Here is a 21,967-nt window from a genome sequence, read left to right as displayed (position 1 = left end):
AACTTTTAGCAAAAGAAAAATTGGAACACGCGGAAATACATAGGAACAAACCATGGTTCGACCAGGAATCCACTAATTAGCAGAGTAAAGAAAACAGGCCAAATTGCATTGGCTACAAAATCCGAACGATATAACTACACAAAATTTCATTGCCATCAGACGGGAAGCTTCCGAAACTTTTAGAACAAAGAAACGTGATTTGTTTGAAAGCTAAAATTAAGGAACTTGAAGATAATAGTGAAAACAAAAACATCTGGAACATGTACGTATAAGGGCATCAACGAATTTAAGAAAGGCTATCAACTTCGCGCTTATATATTAAGGAATGCTAAGAAACAATTCTTACTGACACAAATAGCATCCTGAATAAGTGGAAAGATTTCCTAGACGACTTGTTTAGCATGTAGCCAAAAACTACGTAAACAATACCTTCCAATAAAGAAAACAATAGTTGCCATGACGGGATTCAACACCCGGGTTGCTGCCAGAGGAGTCTCCTGCTCTCACACTTCACTACTAATTTCTCATACGAAGATAAAAAAAAATTTAAATAATAGTTGTATTTAGTTTGTAATAAACAAAATAGTTTTAACATACAGTTATTAAAACTAAATAATAATGCTATTTAAAAAGTAGTTCACAGTAAACCAAAACAACACGATACGTAATCAAGTACAGTTGAGATCGTTCCTCTAGTCGCTGCCTTAACTTAGATTTTAGGGAAATTGTTATTCTTGCTACACTATAATTTCTATGGATAGCAACACTGAAAATTCTTCAAGTTCATATTTTCTGTTGTAGAACAACATTATCTATGATTGTGGTAAGTTGCATTTCATTATCTCCTTTCACTTATGAATAAACAAGCAAAAGAAAAATGGTAAATTTTGCATTATTTTTAGTAAGGCAGGCTCTTAAATACCTGTTATAGAACCTATATAAGCGGTCAAAGACGATATTTCGCAATGGTAACAAATGTTACCAAAAATCCTAAAAGGGTTAATTTCTGTATTTCAATGAATAGATTGGCTAGAATGTGCATCTAATCAAGGTATATTCTTATTTTTGTATTAGATACACCTTACTATCAAAAATATACTGTAAAATATTTTTAAAAAACTTGTGCTACATTTAAAAAAATAAATGCGACATAAATGCGAAAATTGTAATAATTAATGCTACAAAATATCAAAATTGTTGCGAAAAAGTTTCGTCTCTATCAATAACACATAAAAAGTATGTTTAGATCCAACTGAGAAAAATGAATAAAACAAGGAATAGATTGAGCTACATTCCAAACTGGTGCTCAATTCTCTAGTGTTCTAACCTAACACATGGTCAACTAATAAAGATGAATTTCATAAGTCGGTCTTATAATTCTAATGCATTGATACTAGCCAAACGGAAGGATCGTACTCACCACTATCTCTACGGACGGTTATGATTAATTCTATCACTCTTTAGACAAAACTCTCTCAATTTTCACTTGCCGATCCTCGAATCTTCTCTTCCTGCATCGATAGCCTAATGATAATATTCCCCTTAATTGCAGAATTACTTTCTGGTTTCGTTATTTATAGGAAGACAGCTTAATTCTCCGACTCGGTTAAGTCTTATGCATCGAGAACTTCTTTCCTAATTAAAAAAAAGGATGTCTTGTGCCTAAAGAACTTAAGTGTGTTTGAGCTTCCTTGTTTGTTGGGGTGTTAAGTGATTAACCTGCAGCATCAGTGAATGGTTGCAATTTATTTTCAAAATTTAAAATGAACATTTAAGAAATTATTTTGAATATACTAAATAAATAATTTCACCTTATCGAGCCACAAGTATTGTTTCTCTCTTTTTATATGTAATATGTAGTGAAGTAATACATTATACACACAACGAATTAAAATGTGTGATATATGACACTCACTGGACAGAAGCTTCAAACAATAGAGATTTATTTTAAAGTGGAGATATTTTTCGTGTATTAACTTCACAGCAAAATCCATTTTCAGTACTTCACAAGCCCACCAACTGTTGTTGGCTAATCGAAATGTTATGTGCAAGTAGGTGTCCGGGTGTGTGTGACACTAGCAAAAGTTCTGGATACAACTTAATGGAGTTAAGTGAAGATATTTATGCTGCTGACTGTACCAAGTAGACAAATACGCTATTCCTTTTTTACTGTTGCCTTTCTTTTGTTAACATTCGCTGTGTCCCGTGGGACACTTCGTTTGGCAAAACATTTTTTAAAAAAAGTATAAACACGAGTTTTTCTATAAATAATGTTCGTATACTAATACTTGTTTCTCTTCAATATGATGTAAAATTAACTGCTTCTGAAAAAAACTAAACCTTTATCATTATGTTCCATTTCATGTTTCATAGTACCCATTGCTCGGATATTAAGAAAAAATCACAGCTCGTTTTGAAAATCGTTGAAAACTTTCTATTATTAGTTATATCAATGAATCTGCACAGCGTGTATACAGTACAGATGATTCTTTTAAGACATGATTTGGTATGAAAATATCGTAAGAAATAGATACCGTAAAATATAACTTTGTTTCATTGTGCTCATTTTAACCTATACTGAACTAGGGTCGGGTCTATAATAAAGTACAAAATTACATGCTTTCCCAAATTAATAAGCACAAAAATAATTAAGGTAAATCATGGATAGTTATTTCTGTATATGAATGAGGAACGACACAAAATAATAGTTATATTTATATGGAGTATGGAATTTTTGACTGATGTCCATAAGAGATTTGGCAACATAGTGTAAGTCACGAGCCTTGATGTTACTCTCTGTTTACATGTTCTGGCTTGGCTCTTCTAGTGATCGCCTGGCTCATAGAACAGCCCTTTAAACGCCTGTCCTTACCTACGATGTAATCACATATTAATCGTGACTTTAAAATAAAGAATCCATTTCAATCGGCAGCGAGGCCGTGGGAGAAGAGATAAGTTGGAGCCTAAGCTTTCTGGTTGTCTTGATGTGCTCAACAGGAGCCAAGTGGGATGGAATTGTTCCTCCCCCCTTCCTAGACACGCACAGACAATGACTTATATTGTATCAGAGATGGGAGGAATCCATAATAGAATTTCGAGTCATTGTTTCCGACGCTCGTATTCAAGCTGTTGTGAAAGAAAAAGAAATAAAATAAGAATTCTTTCTTAGTGTTTTATAACTGTAGCACAATTTCGAAATTTAATATTAACCTAATGTATATTACATAAGTTTATTTGCAAACATTTAGGGAACGAATGAATATTCTTGATCTACATTTCAAATTGATTAATCACTGAAATATTACTGTGAAGGTAAACAAGAAGCCACAGACAAATATGCAAGTGTTACACTTATAATTCAAATAAATAATTATAAAATAACAATAAATAGAGAATAGTCAATTTTCACGACATATAAGGTAGTTTAAAGGCAGATAACACTTATAAGGTTCAACAAATTCTATCTCCGGTTGTTCAAATCATCTCGCTCTGTTAACGCCACTATGGATTGTGGAGAACATGGGGCAACTTTTAATTCAGCTGAACTTTGTGCAACGTTTTTTGAAAAAGAAATAATAATGATAATGATAATAATAATTAATGTTGATAATTATAAGCACAGTAAATTCCTGTGTATTATGGTGATTAAGGTGAAAAATAAGTTAAAAAGTCATAACTCATAATTAATTGTTAAGCTACGTGTGCGTAAATGGTAAATTAAAATATTGTTAAAATAGTGAATCTAATTGTGTAGAAGCTTGCGGTTGCTTTGTGTCTAAATAATTGGTATTAAATATGTAATTAAACTACTAAATTAAATTGTATTAAATAATTGCTAAATTAACTAAGGTTTGTTGTTCGTTTGAAAGGAAAAATAATTGCAGCAGTAAATTTCTTGGGGAGACAAAAAAGAATTAAATAGGAAATATGTTTATTAACAGCCTTATCAAATAAGCTTATAAAATAGCCGTAAAGAAATAATTAAATATTGAGTCAAATTGCCTGAAAGTAGGAAGCTAAATCGGAATTAAAATAGACTTTCACTTAAATAATTATTTTCATACTAAAGAATAATATGTAAATTTTATTGAAATAATTTTATCCCTAACTAAAACTAAAAATAATAAAACTTGCACGTAGATTAGTAGCAATCGATGGACTGACAGAACCACTAGAGGAAGACAGCTGTATGGTAAATTACTGTCTTATTTCCTGACATTTTGTTTGGAAAGCTTTTGTAAGGGTCAACTTTGGTTACTTTCGCGATAGAAGTAGGATAGAATATAATAAATATAGAGTGGCCCAAAAGTAGGTATACACACCAGCATCGATCAAGTATGACATTTCAATTTATTAAAATAATGAATTTATTTGCTTTGGTTTGTTCTGAGCTTAAGGTATAAGTGAAAATAAATTAAGAATAAATCAGGAAGAAACTAAGTCAATACCTGTATGGATAGGGACTGTATACCTACTTTTGGGCCACTCTATATTGTTCTGAAAGTGTACCTCAATTTAACTCAAATCAACGGAATCAAAATTACTGCTTTTGCATTAGAAATAATTAAAATCAAACTATTCAGTAATTTGATTCCGTTGCCTTTTCGATTGCATTTGAAATTAATCTTCATAACCTTAATTGCATTCAAATAGTTGAATTTCATTCTTTCCCTTGTTTTAAGGATAAATATAAATTGAGTGGATTCCTTCTTTCTTGAGATTCAGTTGGTAGTTAATTGATAATAAGAGTGTACTTTCCTTAGCCATTTGTCGTTATAAGCAAACTTCTTTTCAAATAAAAGATGTTCATAGATCATTGTTATGATTTCTCCTAAAAGAACAGTAAATTTAAGCTACTATGTGAAGCATAGTTACTGAAGAGGACGATCTTTATTTTGGGATTTTTCAATTTTGTAGTATTGTAGAAAATAATTGAGTCGCTCATTCATAAAATTTACAAAAAAAAAAAAAAAAGTTTTAAGTCGCCGTCAGAATCCCGATATTGTCCACTAAATTGTCTTATCAAACAGATTTTCTTAGCTTACAGTTGGGTTAGGGCTAGGGCTAGTGAACGAAGAGTATGACCGTTACTGCTGGATATATAAGATGCGTTTTCTTTCTGGTAGATTTTCATGTATTATGTTCGTTCTGTTTAAGCTTCATTTCTGAGAAGTTGTTGTTATTGTATGTCACCTACGACAAGTTTTGTGTGTTGTTATGAAGAATTTTTATTGGTAATCATATATATATGCTATCGATGTACTTTTACTTGAATTTATAATATGAATAGAAAAATTTTACTGATTTCTGGAGAATTATAATAAATATATACTATTCCCAAAAAAGGAATAGATCATTTCATATCGCATAATATATTAATCTTATAATTATTTAAAACAAACAAGAAAAACTTACACTACTAATTGACGTCAAGATGTCTTCCTTACTGCGTACCGTCCCTCTCTGCAATATATATAGAAAATGCGTTTTAAACATTGTCTTGTACAGGAAACATACATTTTTATTTATTTATCGAAATTAGCACAAAATATCACATTACTATAAAGTCTTGAAACAATAGAAAATTAGCACTTCAAAGAATGGATAGCATTCGATTTATTACTAAAAATGAACAATGAACGAATTTAATTTAATAAAGTTTTGGAATCAACTATAGTACTGTAATAAGCATTGAAGTAAATTCAGAAACTATTTAACTGTACAAAAAGAAAACTTTATCAACTATATTTGTTTTTAATCTTTACTCAGTACAAACCCATATGTTCGATCTGTATAGAAAACCAATTAATCTTCTTCGAGATCTTTTAATAACGGAAAACTAATATTTTTTCACATCACTGATAAGGCAAACAAAACCTTCACGTTATTCAAAATTCAATTTCATGATACTGATTCGTTCTTAATCTTAGTCTTGTTTTATGATCCTGCCTTGCATAGAATAGGGGAGATCGTTGTACCTTGAACCATTTTTCAAAATAATTGAAATGACGTCGTTCCTAATATCATATATGCAATTTTTTCGAGGTCAATTAAATCTCCAATGTTTCTTGGATCTATTTATCTTGGAAGTAATCGCAAATCACACCTTACAAAATTTTCATAGCAAAATATAAATTACTCTGCATAATGGATCATGGTACAATATGCTCATGTACCTTGGGACAGCCGTCCTGTACCTTGGGCCACACTAAAATGAAGGTTAAATGGAGAGAAAATAATGCATTTAACACAATAAGTTATTTATTATATTTTTCAAACAAAGTTTTCTTCGAACATAATTTACCTTAGTTTGATGTACAAGAGTCACAAACATTCTTTATAACCTTGCTGTTGAGAAACGACGTAGGTACAAATCAAAAGTCACAAACATAAGTTTCCCACTCACGACCTGTATTTAACGAACTTATATTTAACACATTAATTTATTTATTATATTTTTCAAACGAAGTTTTTTCTTCGAACATTAAACAAAACAAAGTTTACCTTAGTTTGATGTACAAAAGTCACTAACATAAGTTTTCCACTCATGACCTGCTACCCCAGCACATAAATAGTGAGTCCACTGTCCACACTTAATGCACCTACACCACTTTTCCCCGCAACAATCAGCCTCTTTCGAACTGCAACAATATAGACAATCTTCCTCTGCACTATCTTCATCATCTGTAGGCACAAGAGAAAATGTAGATTTATCTTCACTCTCAGATGATGTTGATGATGACGATGATGATGATTGCCTCTCCATTGTTTATCTTCTCTTCATCATTCCTTCCGCGCTATGGTGTGTCTTATGACTAGAGCCCTTCTTGCTAAGTTTGTCAGACTTCGTTTTGAAAATATCCCCTAAATTTCTGGCCACTTTGATAAGAGTTTTGTTTTTCATATTTTGCTCTTTTCTTCGCACGTTTCTTCTCTTTTTGCTCCTTTATAGCCTGTTTCTCGGGCGTGTCGGTCGCTATCATAGTTTTTCTTCTATTCCTGTAACATTGGCTATTGTTTCAGGAGCCTTTGGAAACGGCTGGATTTCTTCTGGAGTGACAGTTTTCCTAAGTTCTTTTCTCTTGTTGGCATCAGGTGTGCCCGATTCAATATTGTAGTCTTGTGCATTTGATGTCCCAGCAGTTGATTCATCCAAATGTTTCGAACTGAAAGCTTTGCGCACAATTTCCTCATTCTCCAGACCAACTGTAACCTCTTCTGATGGCTGAGTTTCAGTAACTTGATCTGTGACGTATGAACTCAGGAAATCGTCGTCACTGAAAACACCCGTGTCTAGTGAATGTATCCTTGACTTACGAAAACCGGATAATGTGTTGATTGGTGTAAATGCCCTAGGAAATGCTATTCCCAGTGTCTCTGCAACTGTATATATATCAAATGTTTTCCCTTTATTGTTATATATCCACTCCTCAACAACCTGATTATAAAATGTCTTCAGTGGCCCATAAACAGAAATATCTAAAGGTTGTAACTTATGGGAAGTGTGTGGTGGAAATGTTACCATCACTACCAGCAGCTGATATCTTATCTAAACATTCTGGAGAAAGATGAGTTTCGTGATTGTCTAAAATTAACAAAATCCTGTTTTCCTTGGAACAGTTGACGAAGGTAAGAAAATGATCAAAAAACTTCAGAAAGGTTTCTTCACTGGACCATCCTGATACACTGGTAGCTCCAATACTTCCTGGGGGACTGCCAAATAACATTCTGTCCTTGAAGTCTACCCGGGGAAAAATTAACATTGGTGGAATTGAATTTCCAACTGCGTTGACGGCCGTGATCATAGTGACCAGGTCACCTCTTTCTCCTGATGTTACGCAACCGACCTGATTGACACCTTTATTGGCAACTATTTTGGACTGTACCTGGACAGTACTGAGCCCAGTTTCATCCAAGTTCCAGATCTTCTCGGGAGGAATGGGACCACATCTATTGTGAACGTATTTGATGTTGGTAAAAAAGCATTGCACATTATGGCGATTAAAGCTGGTAGCCCGACTTAGGCTAGTTGCTTCGGGTTTCCTTATCGAAAGTTTTGTGGAATGTCTTTTAAGAAACGCACGCATCCATTCTTCTCCGGCTATTTGATTTTCTTCCCATGTTGCTGGATACTTCTTCTCATTCGCTTTAGCAAATTTATATGAAAGTACTCTAACACGTTTCTTAGTTAGCCCATATTGCATTTTCGCAATAGTTTGAATATAATTTACAAGGCTTTCTTCTTCGGCTTCTATAAAAACTTTCTTCACTGCATAATTCACTTTATATTTGAATTCTTTCTCTTTACTGTTTTTAAATTTATGTAAATATCGGATAAGAGTAGAACGGCTTACATTAAACACTTTCGATGCTTCTCTATAGGTTATCTTCTTATTTGAATCATTGGAATGAATAGCTTCAAGCGCATTTCTTAAGGCAGTTGGATCCGCAGGATCTCTCTTCTTTCCAGATTTGCTACGGGGCATCTTTGTGGCAACAAGTCTTCCTGAAATTAAAAAAGAAAGTATCTTGTAACCTCTTGTACTATGAACCACGATCAATTTGGTCCATGGTACACGACGTAGCTTTGGCCCAAGGTACATGAGCATCTACATTTCAACAAAGATGGGTACTTAAACGCTACAATACAGCTAAGATTCAGAACTTCACCAATATTTTACTTACCAATGGATAAGGTATCCGATGACAATATTCAAATTAATTCTAGTCTATTTATTCACAGTCGACACTCATTCAACTTAACACTGAAAATTTTACTTTGACCGTAGACAATTATTTTTCTCCCCTCACATAAACAACAATTTCTGAAACACATCCAGACTCGCACTGGTGGACAATCGCACATCGAAGAAGACTGTACTTCGGTGTTGGATCACCAGAAAGCAGCACCTTCCGAAATATTGGAAATGGCTCAAGGTACACTATGCTCTTGGTACAACGATCTCCCCTACATTTTCATTTCCGATGCACAATATTAATTCTATTTGTCATTTACAATGAGCGGCTAACCATACGAAACTATGCAAAATGTTTTAATGTTGGTTGAAAGTGAGTTTATAATGAAAAATAAGTCAATTAATACCATAGACGCAATGTGGCAACACCGCAATGAATTTAATGCGCTCGTGGCATATCTTTTATACCGGTATCATTAGGACACGCAGATTGTTGGGAGTGCGCTCTCGGGCTATGGCCATTTCAACACTTCATATATACATAAACTCACTCACATAGCTTATCTCTTCGTAACATAAAGATTTCACTCACCTAGCTTCTTGTACATATCTTTCCTATGCTTTACAATACGAAAAGAAAAGGGGGAAAAAACAATAAAAATCTTTCAGTTTTACATCCCACAAGTATTGAAGAAAATAATTTGTCGCTCATTCATAAAGTTCCAAAGAAACACGTTTCAAGTCGTCGTCAGAGCCCCGATATTATCTATCAATTTGTCTTTTCACGGATTTTGTTAACTTATAGTTGGGCTCGGAGTACTGATCGGAAAGTGCGACCATTACTGCTGGATATATAAGATGCATTTTCTTTCTGGTAGATTTTCGTATATTACGTTCATTCTGTTTAAGCTTCATTTCTGCAAAGTTGTTATTGTATGTCACCTACGACAAGTTTTGTGAGTTATTATGTAGAATTATTAGTAATCACATATATGTTATCGATACACTTTTAATTGAATTTACGATATGAATATCAAAATGTCTCTGATTTCTGGAGAAGTATAATAATTTCAAAAACAAAACAAAACAAAAAAAAAAAAAGAGCAGAAAATTTTATATCGAAAAATAGAATGATCTTATAATTCTTTAAAATAAATAAAATAACTTACACTACTGGATGTCCCCAAGGTTTTTTCTTCCTTATTGCCTACCGTACCTCTCTGCAATATATATAGAAAATGCGTTTTAAATATTGTGATGTATAAAAAACATTTCTTTTCTTTATTCATGGAAATTGGCACTAAATATAACATTATTATAAAGATTCAAAACAGAAAATTAGCACTTTAAAGGATAGATAGTATTCAGTTTATAACTAAAAATGGACAATGAATGAATTTAATTTTAAAAAGTTTCGGAATCAACTATAGGACTGTAATAAACTATGACGTAAATTCAGAAAATATTTAAGTATATAAAAATAAAACTTCATCAACCTTTAATACATCTGTTTTACTCTTTAACTCAGTCTTCGATTTATTGGGAGTTATTATCGAGACTATTTTTCCCTGTCACAATAGGAGGTGAAATCTTGAATTATCACTCAAGAGGTACAGTATCTTAGTACTAGAGCGTTTACCTCTTTTGTGAGGGATCTCTGCCATGTGAGTTTTTGGAGAACAACATAATGTTAGTGAGTTCTCTCCCATTTCGTCTCAAATTCTGATTTCATCATTTAAAAAAAAAAAAAATAATAATAATTCACTTTGATAAATCATCTGCATCCTATAGCCTACATGGTATACATGGTATGTTAAATTAAAATTTCACTCTTTTCTCAAAGATGAATTATCATGCTAAAAACTAACAAGGAAAGTAATGCATAAATACATGTTGAAGAGAAAAAAGAATATCAAATGCTTCAAGAAATATAACTAAAGTAAATAAATTTAGAAAGGAAAGAAGATAAAAGAATAAGTAGCATTAAATAAAAAGAACATATAGTAAGAAAAATAATTAAATCTCTTCTTCTTCTAAGCCTTCCTTCCCAGTTAGCTGTAGTCGGCGTTTTGGACCGCTGTTCTTCCGCGTCACTCCGCGCATCAACTGCAATATGCAACTTCTGTTCCTCTCTCTTCTTCGTCGTCTAACATTTCGTTCTGGATAATATGGCAGGTCTCACTGCTGTTTTGTAAACATTTTCTTGAAGTCGTATTGATATTCTACGATCACCCTATTCTCCTACCGCTACTCTTCATTTTGTCCAACCGCTGATAATTCAGCCGTTTACATATTTTATTCCTGCATTTTCCTGCTGTATTGATCTGAAGTACTTGAATTTCCGTGTTATTACCACCTCGTCCAGTCGTATTCTTGCGTCCTCGATTACATATTTGCTGAAAGAACAATGCAAATACTCTGTCTTGGTTTTACTAATTCTAAGCCTTTTACTCTCCAATGCTTCTCTCTAGACATCTAATTTATCTTGCAGTGCTACCTTTATATCACTTATCAGCACGATGTCATCCACAAATAGCATATTACAAAGTGTAAACTCTTTCATATCCTTTGTAAGTTCGTTTATTACAATTGGAAAAAGATATGGGCTTAGACTAGGTCCATGATGAAGTCCCACTCTACCTATAAACTCTTCTGTTATTCCGCAAGTGCTCTTCATTATGCAGGTACATAAGAATGAACTATCTATAATAAAATCTAAAATTAAATATCTCATGGTTCCTGCTCTCACCATCTTCAATCAATAAATCAGGCGATATTCTCCTATCGTTTAAGTCCTCTTCATCTTCTTCTCAATACATCTGATGACGGGAAAACCTCTGTTCCCGTGGGCGGAGATTAAGTGCTTACCGTCATCTAGCTCAAAACTGTGACCACTGTAAAAATTCTGTTCCAAATACCGTGGAAATATTTCCTTGGTAGCTAATCGGTTACAGTACAAGATTTTGGACTGGAAGACTCGAATTCGAATCCCAGCGGAAGTTCATGTCATTCGGATTCCACGTTAAGCTGTAGGTCTACATTTCATATAGGTTCGCTGCTGAAAGGGATGCTAAATTCAAGTCAACTCAGCTTTAAAAAAAAATCTCTTTTAATTGTTTCTCCATCAGATGACCACAAAGGACATACTCCAATTTCAGATATTTCTATTCCATAGCGGTATTAAACCCATATGTCCCATCTCTATAGAAAACCAATTAATTTTCTTCGAGATCTTTTTATAACGGAAAAATAATTATAATTTCTCACACCATTGATAAAGGAAACAAAAACCTTATGCCATTCAAAATTCAATTTCACGACACTCATTCGTTCCTAATCTTAATCTTAGTTTGTTCTTATGCCTTGCATAAAATAAATTTTCATGTCTGATGCGAAATATTAATTCTACTTGCCATTTATAATAAGAGGCTAACCCTAGGAGATAATGCAAAATTTTGCCTTAAATGTTGGTTGAAAGTGATTTTATAATGAAAAATAAGTCCATTAATGTCATAGACACAATGTGGCAACACCACAATGGATTTTATGAGCTTGCGGTATAATTTTTATACCCTGAGCACACACATCCAGTTGTTTGTGCGCCCTCGACCTATGGCCATTTCAGCATTTAATATGTACATACACTCACTCACTTAGCCGGATGTACAATGGGCCACAGAAATTCTTGAGGTACAAAATCCGTGAGGCAGGCAACCCAACTAACGCCCACTCCAAGATTAATTACGCCTGGTAGAGTAGCTAGAACAGCAGCATGAAGTTGTCCCCTCCTGTTAAAAAACAAATCGTAAAGTGTGTTTTTGTGCAGGAATGAGGCGAAACGCTGGCTGACGAAATGACAAAAGGGAGCTTTGGATACTAGTACTCACAGTAAACAGCACAATACCAGAAAAAATATACGATCACCAGAGGCGCCGATGAGAAGATAACAGTCAGGGGACTTAAATAATCTTATAATTAACTCAAATGAGGGATTATAAACAAGTTAACTTACTTCAGATGACTATACATATATGAGTATCAAATAATATACGGATAGATTATGCGGTATATGTAGTAGCTTATTTTTTTAAGTAAACACACAGCCTTGCGCTGAGTTTTGAAACTATTAACAATAGTCCTATCTGCAAATTAATTAAAGTATGGATCGATCATTCGGGGGAAGAGCCCAGCCTCCAATGAAAATGTTGGGGGTCTAACAGGGCCTGAGCTCCTTGGTTCCGGTGCCACTGATTGATCCGTGGTACTACTTTGAAAGAAGAACTTGTCCGATTTCATTATTCGTTAAATGATTTTTGAAAATGCAAAATTCAATAACTCTCAAACGAGTTGGAGAACTTATCCGTACTAACCGTATTTCTCCTTAGGTTGCAAATATAACTAAGAGTTTTTGATTTGTATAATATTTGTGAAAATTAACACATTAAGACACAAGGAGAAAAGGGGAGAATATAGTGTCAGTAAACAACAATTTAGAAATGCACGAAATTAACGGATAATATCAAATATAGAACCATTAACAAAATTAAATCTGTAACTCGTTTTCTCCATTCATTCTTCTTCCTTTATTTTCAGGATTACATCATCGCTGAATTTCTCCACTGGAGATTATCTTCGTTTAGCAGCATCCAACTGGAGCTCAGCCTTGTAAATAAAACATTTTAAAAAGTCTAAAAGGAGAGGGAGAGAATCGAACGCGGACCGGGAATTTAGAAAACTACAACGCTAACCATTCACCTAAAGCGTTGCTTACGCTGGATCGCTTAAACTGTCTTTCCTGTTCGCTGAAAACAGTAGCTTGTTTATAGACAAATTGATTGGTAAAACACAGGAATATGTAACTGAGAACTCGCAGGGCATTATATCATTGTATTCACTAAATTATCTACATTACAGACTTTTTAAAAACAAAATACAAAACTCCTTTATTTTGAATCAAATACGGCGCGTATATTATCCCTTTAGTTGGCAAAACATGAACGAGTTGTGTTAAAAATTCAAATTTGGGTGATTTGCATATTTTAGGTACTAAATGCAAAATTTAGGGTGAAAATGAATTTATTGTTTGCAATAAATGAAATATGATTGGTTGCCCACAAGCAACCATGCCAATTCGAGGTATCTTTTTTGCCGTGTTACATCTCTCACACTTTATGTATAATTTTTTTGCAGGCTATGATCTTATAAAATATCAAACAATTACATTCTGATTATTTTCTTCTACAGAGATATATTTGGAATATACAAATTATTCGCGACGAAACGCCAGTGAATAACAAAATTACTTCCCCAAAATATGTGAAATCGCCTATATGCGTAATTTGTTACATTAAGAAAAGTCTAAAAAAACACTTTAAAAAATAGAAAAAAACGTGCGCGAACCACGAACCTTTGGATTAATAGGCGCGTGCTCTTCCGACTTCGCCACGGAGGCGATGATTTTTCATTTCATGATGTAGAGCCAGGGGTTATTCTTGACCCCCGTAGCTCACTTTAGGAACAATTCGTCAGGAAAAATAATATATAACAATAACCGGATGCACACGACTGACGATAGTTCGTGTTTGTCCCTTCGCGATTCTCCGCGACGAATCAAAGAAGCGCGGACCAAAATGAAGTCCTCACTGCTAAGTTGTGGTAACTTCAATACTCCGACTTTAGATATCTCTTTCCACTCGACGAAACCCTGCCGCCAGTGACACACTAGCGGCAGTCCTTCGAGGCGTCGCTATAGCGACGATCGACATTTACCGGCAAGTGGGCCACTAGGTCTTGACGAGGTTTACGACATGGGGATGCCTGTAGAAATACATTGACACTAGCATAGAGAATGAAACTAATCAACATTTGAGCTTATTGGGTTGACAATGTTGCTAACCTGGTACAAAGTGTTCAGGTTTTCAAATAGCAGTAGATGCCTACACTTTATCATATGAGGGGCCGCGGTGGCTCAGTGATAGAGCGTTCACCTCTGGTGCATGGAGTCACGGGTTCAAACCCTGCTCCCGCCAAGTGAACTTTGTGGTGGACAAACACCGTGTGCGTAGGTTTCCTCGGGGTTCTCCCGTTTCCTCCCACTTTATTCATTCCACCATTTCATTAATTACTCATCATCACCGTCTCCTTTAGCCTAGCCGGCATAGCCGGGGACGTAAAACTAAAAAAATTCATTTCATTTTTCATTTCACTTTAGCATATGATTGCTGACATCAAAACGTTCCTAAATATGGGCACTGTCTTCCGAGGTTTATGTATGGCATAAATGAACGCTGCGTCCTCCTTCGAATACCTTTCTTAATTATTTATCTTTGGAAACATGCAGTAGTTGTGATATATGAACCGTTATGAGCCGTTAATTGACTTCACACGTGGATGCCTTGTCTTTCGAAAATGAAGCGGAATCTGCCCCATGTTTAGGAACCTTTTGATGTCAGCACTCACATGCTAACGTGTGGACGTTCAGTGTTGTTTGAAAACGTAACACTTTGTACCAGGTTGGCACCACTGACAACCCAATGACGCAAATACTGATTCGTTTCATTTTCTATGTTAGTGTGAATGTATTTGACAGGCCTAATTCCAATATATAGTATTGTCCCTGTAATATTGAACATTTCCATTCACTTTCCCATTGTAGAGATTCGACATTTGAACACCCTGTAGCTGGGAAACGAAGCGGCATCAGACCCATTTTATAGGAACATTTTAACTTGTTTGGATGTCAGCAATCACCTCGTCACTTTTGGCCATGCATTTATGTTACACTATATATGTATATATACAGGGTGTAAAGAAAGGTAGTTTACAACGCTTGGGAGTTGATTCTAAAGGTGAAAACAAGTAAAAATGTCTATGTAACACAATGTCCATCTCGGCCTCCTAACCGAGTTACGGACGTCCAAAAGGGTGGGAAAATGAACTTTGAAGGCTAATCCTGGCAAAACGACAAGAGATAGAAGGTTGGTGTTAGGCGGCCCACACAGACTCTCAACATGGACTATCCAAAGATACTAAGATTAGATGTGTACAAGGCGAGCGCAAGGGATTCCTCAAAGGATGCGAAGCATACCGCGGACGTTATGAGGGCAAAATGAGGTGAGAGGGTGTGTATGAAGCGTTCATGCATACAGAAACGAATAGCTGAAGTGTGTATGCGTATTCAAGATGGTGGGAGAAGTGCGTGATTGCATAACCGTACAGGAAAGAAGCGCAATTTCGACAGGTTTATTCAAAGAATGTTTTCGAGAAAGCAGAAACGGCAGTCCGGCAGTGGGATAGGGACATACAGCGCTCTACATATGGTTGACAGTTGTGTAATTAGAAAGCGCTAATTGGGAGGTGATGCAACGTTTACGATAGAGGAACCGAAACCTGTTCCGGTGATAGTACTCGTAGAAGATAAGCTTCAGCTGATTACTACAATTAAAATACAAACAGCAAGAATGAAAAACTTGAGTAGTTAAGGCTGAATTCGACCACTGTGTTAGAATGTAAAAAACGTTTGAGGATATTTATGACGAAACTATGGATCATACAAAGTTGTGAATTCGGATAATTGTAGATTACCTATGCATTGAACTATGCATTGAAAAAAGTAAAATATTCCTAATCATTGCCATTGTTGTATAAAAAGAGCATTTGGATGAGAAGTTACGGTTTTCGATAATGAACTGAGCTTGAACAGTGGTTCTACTTGTCTCTTATTATTAAAGCAAGTTTTATTTAGTGACTAAACTTTTCAAACTGTAGTTAGAAGCATAAAAAATATTGCGAGACTGAACAATTTTAAACTACTTCTTGTTTCGCCGAAATTATCCACACAAATGGAGTGTTCTTCAGCTGGAATTCACCCGGAAAGAGATTTACACAGTACGGCAAGATGCCGAGACACAGCAACAGTGGAAACTGGGATTGAACATGTGGGTGAAAGGGCAATTCGATGAGCATTTAAGTAATAATAATAATAATAATAATAATAATAATAATAATAATAATAATAATAATAATAATAATAATAATAAATGATCCTCACACGTACTTGACGCGTCGGGCAACCAACAGCACCTACTGTTTTATGAAGCAGTAAAACACCTCTAAAGCGAAAAGTTACCAGGTGATTTCTGAGGAGTGTTGGAAATTTGGCAACCTTGCCTGTCATTACGAAAGGAAGAAGCAGAGTTCTTTATAACCAACAGACTATGGCTTAAGTATGGTCGCGTTTCTTAAGCGTCACGTCTAGCCAGATGGTTTACTATTTATTAACGTAATTTGATACACTGCAAATCAATTATTCCAAGTTTTATCCACGATATGACAAGGTTACTGTGGAATTTAAGGACTTCCCATTGCTGAGTAAGGCTCCTCTAAATGCTCCCCACAATACAATGCTTTCTCGGTTTTTGAAAATTGTGGGAAAACGAAAGAAAGTAGTCGAATTTTGAAAATTCGGCCACACAGTGATCATGAAACTCTATGAAGCGATCTTCAATAATTGATTTCCAGAAAAGATATTCGATACCTTTGAGGGCAGCCAAATGAATGTCATAGGCTGTCCTATCAAATGTCTCAAATGTTATTTGAATCGTTTCTTAGTTTATGAGTACCATAACTACTATGTGGCCCACTTTCCAAAACCTGAATATTTTATTCAGTTTTCACACTAATTTCATAAATCGGAGGGGAAGTTGTGGGGAGAGTTTAGAAGGGCCTTAAGTAAATAGCAGAACGCTATGCTTAAGTATCGAGCCTTTTAAGGTAAAACACTGGAAGGAAAATAATTCAACACGAAGACATTAGCGCTGACTTTGCATTCACCTATTTTATCCACACCATGAGAAATCATCCAGATTTACTACACACCAAAGCTGTTCAACGTTCATGCTATACGTAGTCGCAAAGGTGAGTTTAGGAGCTCACAAGGGAGCATCTTATATTTATAGTAGCATTTCGCGCTCAAAGAGTACGCAATCGATAGAGGACTGAAAAAAAGGGAGAAATCCAAATTTATACGTGCGGACACCCAAAAACAAAGGAGATACAGAGAAAAGAAGGAGCAATAATAATGTGCAGGTAACAATGTAAAATAGACATTGACATAGAAATACCTGCACAAGGAGTAAAGCCAAAAAAGGAGACTTGCACAACAGTATCGTAAGCAAATATTGTACCCACAAACGTGCTCAATGCAGTGTCAGAGGTAATGCAGTGTTGCCAACTGAGCACAAAATAAACTTTTGTGCAATGGCACGGGACACAAATGATAACATACATAAAATCTAATTATAATAAGTAGCATACCTGTTAATTCCGGATGGACAGTGTTGCCAACTTGTGAAGATAGCCCTGTATGAAGTCCAAAGATATAACATCGCAGATGTAGAAGAGTACATACAGTACACGAGTCTAACTAGTGGAAACCAAAATATGAGACCACTAATAAAAATAGAAGCACTGAAGTACGAAAATAACGGACGAAGCACAGTGTCGAAGCAGTGTTGCCAAAGTGGAAAATCAGAAAAGCAGCAAAGCACAGCACAAACGCCGAAATGATGCATGCTCTTGGTGGGCTCACTTCTCTAGTGCACGCAATATTAAGCACCCTCCACCTTATTGGTAGTCACTATGTCAGTGTTGCTGTTGATAAAGGGGTCTTCATGACGTTGGTCTCTATGAGGAGAGGGTCGCGTGAAAATAGTAATAAACCGACAGAAACTACATTTGATATTATCCGTTAATTTCGTGCATTTTTAAATTGTTGTTAACTGACACTAGGCCTATATTCTCACCTTTTCTCCTTGTGTCTCAATGTGTAAAATCAGGAATCTTCAGTTATATTTGCAACCTAAGGGGAAATACTCTTAGTACGAATAAGTTCTCCAACTCGTTTGAGAGTTGTCGAATTTCGCATTTTTAATATTTACAAATAAATTACTGCGTACCAATATTTAACATTTTCAAAAGTTAACGAATAATGAAATCGGACAAGTTCTTCTTTCAAAGTAGTACTACGGATCAATCAGTGGCGCCGGAACCAATGAGCTCAGGCGCTGTTATACCCCCAAAATTTTCATTGGAGGCTGGGCTCTTCCCCCGAATGATCGATCCATACTTTAATTGACTTGCAGGTAGGACTATTGATAATAGTTTCAAATCTTAGCGCAAGGCTTTGTGTTTATTTAAGAAAATAAGCTACTACATATACCGCATAATCTATCCGTACATTATTTGATACGCATATATGTATAGTCATTTGAAGTAAGTTAACTTGTTTATAATCCCTCATTTGAGTTAATTATAAGATTATTTATGTCCCCTGACTGTTATCTTCTCATCGGTACCTCTGGTATCCATATATTTTTTTTCTGGTATTGTGCTGCTTACTGTGAGTACTAAAATCCAAAGACTCCTTTTTGTCATTTCGTCAGCCAGCGTTTCGCTCCACTTCTGCACAGAAACACTGTTTACGATTTGTGCGTTTAACAGTTGGGGATGATTTCAGGCTGCTGTGCTAGCTACTACCAGGCGTAATTAATCTTGGAGCAGGAGCTAGTTGGATTGCCTATCTCACGGATTTTGTACCTCAAGAATTTCTGTGGCCCACTGTGCAGGAGTTCTGCGGGCCCACTGTGGCCCACTGTGCAGGAGTTCTGCGGGCCCACTGTGGCCCACTGTACACTGTAAATTATAGGCAGAATCTTTGCCTATGCTTTACACTACGGAAAGAAACAGGAGAAAAAATTAAATGAAAAATTTTCAGTTTTACATTCTACAAGTACTGAAGAAAATAATTTGGTCGGCCATTCATAAAGTTCAAAAGAAACACAACACGTTTTAAGTCGCCGTCAGAACACCGATATCGTCTACGAATTTATCAAATCAAATAGGTTTTGTTGACTTACAGTTGAGCTCGAGCTAATGAACAGAGTGCGACCGGTACTGCTGGATATGTAAGATGCGTCTTCTTTCTGGTAGACGTTCATATGTTATGTTCATTCAATTGAAACTTCATTTCTTCGAAGTGTTGTTATTGTATGTCACCTACAAGTTTTGTGTGTTATAATGTAGAATTAATATTTGCAATTACATGTATGCTATCGATATAATTTACTTGAATTTATGATACGAATATGAAAATGTTACTGATTTCAGGAGAAGTATAATAAATATATACTATTTCCAAAAAAAGAATCAGACAATTTCATATCGACAAATAGAATGCTCTTACAATTCTTTAAAATAAATTAAATAACTTACACTACTGGATGCCGCCAAGGATTTTTCTTCCTTAATGCTTACTGCACCTCTCTGCAATATATATATACATATAGAAAATACGTCTTAAATATTATCATGTACAGAAAACATACTTTTGTTAATTTATGGAAATTAGCACAAAATATCACATTATTGTAAAGATTCAAAACAATAGAAAATTATCACTTCGAAGGATAGATTATATTACATTCATTACTAAAATTAACATTAAACAAATTTAATTTAATAAAGTTTTGGAATCAACTATAGTACATTAATAATAAACGTTGAAGGAAATACAGGAAATATTCAAGTGTACAAAATGAAAACTTTATCAACCTTTAGTGTATAATTTTTATATCCCGAGCACACACACCCAGTTGTTTGTGTACTCTCGGCCTATGGCCAATTCAGCAGTTCATATGTTCATACACTCACTTATTTAGCTTGATGTCCTTATCTTTGCCTGTGCTTTACAATACGGAAAGAAACGGAAGAAAATAAAAATCTTTCACTTTTACACCCCACAAGTATTGAAGAAAATAACTTTGTCGCTCATTCATAAAGTTCAAAAGAAACATAACACGTTTTAAGTCGCCGTCAGAATCGCGGTATTGTCTACAAATGTATCTATTCCAACAGGTTTTGTTAACTTTCAGTTGAGCTCGGGCTAATGGCCGGAGAGTGCGACCGTTACCACTGGATACATAAGATGCGTTTTTTCTGGTAGATTTTCGTATATTATGTTCACTGGATTGAAGCTTCATTTCTGCGAAGTTGTTATTGTACTAAGTCACCTACGACAACTTTTGTGTGTTATTATATAGAGTTAATATTAGCAATCGTATATATGCTATCGATATACTTTTAATTGAATTGAAGATGTGAATAAGAAAATGTTCCTGATTTCTGGAGAAGTATATTTCCAAAAAGGGATCAGACCATTTTATATTGCAAAATAGAATGATCTTGTAATTGTTTAAAATAAATGAAATAAACTTACACTACTGGATGTCCCCAAGGGTTTTCCTTCCTTACTGCCTACCGCACCTCTCTGCAATATATATAGAAAATGCGTTTTAAATATTGTCATATACAGAAAATATATACTTTTGTTTATTTATGGCAATTTGAACAAAATATCACATTACTATAAAGGTTCAAAACAATAGAAAATTAGCACTTCAAAGGATAGATAGTATTCAATTCATTAATAAAAATGAACAATGAAAATGAGCATTTCAAAGGATAGGTAGTATTGAATTCATTACTAAAATGAACAATGAACGAATTTAATTTAATAAAGTTTTGGAATCAACTTTAGTACTGTAATGAACATTGAAGTAAATTCATAAAAATATTTAACTGCACAAAAAGAAAACTTATCAACCTTTAGTACTGTCTTTAATCTTTACTCAGTCTTCGATTTATTGGGAGTTTAATAGGGACATAAGCATTGATATTATTTTTCCCCTGTCATAATAGGAGGCGAAAGCTTGAATTATCACTCAAGAGATACAGTGTCTTAGTACTAGAACGTTTACCACTTATGTCAGGGATCTCTGTCATGTGAGTTCGTGGAGAACAATTAGAATTATCATGCTACAAACTAACAAGAAAAGTAATAGCATAAATACATGTTAAAGAGAGAAAAGTATATCAAAAGCTTAAAGAAATGTAACAAAAGTAAATAAATCCACAAAGGAAAGAAGATAAATGAACAAATAGCATTAAATAAAAAGAAAATATAATAATAATAATAATAATAATAATAATAATAATAATAATAATAATAATAATAATAATAATAATAATAATAATAATAATAATAATAATTAAATCTCTTCTTCTTCTAAGCCTTCCTTCCCAGTTAGCTGTAGTCGGCTTTTTGGATCGCTGTCCTCCATCTATTTCAATCTTGTGTTATATCCGCTGTGATACTCCACTTCACCTATCGTCCTTAACACAAACTCCCCACTTCTTTAGACGCCTTTGGGCTT

At 34.6% G+C, this 21,967-nt stretch overlaps 1 protein-coding gene across 7 annotated transcripts in view; it reads right to left on the bottom strand.

The window, feature by feature from the left end:
* Positions 1–21,967, bottom strand: part of LOC145676909 (anoctamin-10-like) — a 199,170-nt gene that overhangs the window by 120,646 nt on the left and 56,557 nt on the right. For all 7 annotated transcript variants that reach the window (XM_081747688.1, XM_081747679.1, XM_081747696.1 and 4 more), the window contains 4 exons: positions 20,971–21,021; positions 19,968–20,018; positions 9,866–9,916; positions 5,416–5,463 (listed from right to left, as the gene is read on the bottom strand). In XM_081747688.1, coding sequence (XP_081603814.1) covers positions 5,416–5,463; positions 9,866–9,916; positions 19,968–20,018; positions 20,971–21,021 — 201 coding nt within the window. The remainder of the gene's footprint in view (positions 1–5,415; positions 5,464–9,865; positions 9,917–19,967; positions 20,019–20,970; positions 21,022–21,967) is intronic.

This window comes from Thermobia domestica, chromosome 2, assembly GCF_964235325.1.
Source record: "Thermobia domestica chromosome 2, izTheDome1.hap1.1, whole genome shotgun sequence".
Classification (NCBI taxonomy): Eukaryota; Metazoa; Arthropoda; class Insecta; order Zygentoma; family Lepismatidae; genus Thermobia; species Thermobia domestica.
Note: the sequence above shows the minus strand (reverse complement) of the source record. Positions and strands in the feature narration are given on the sequence as shown.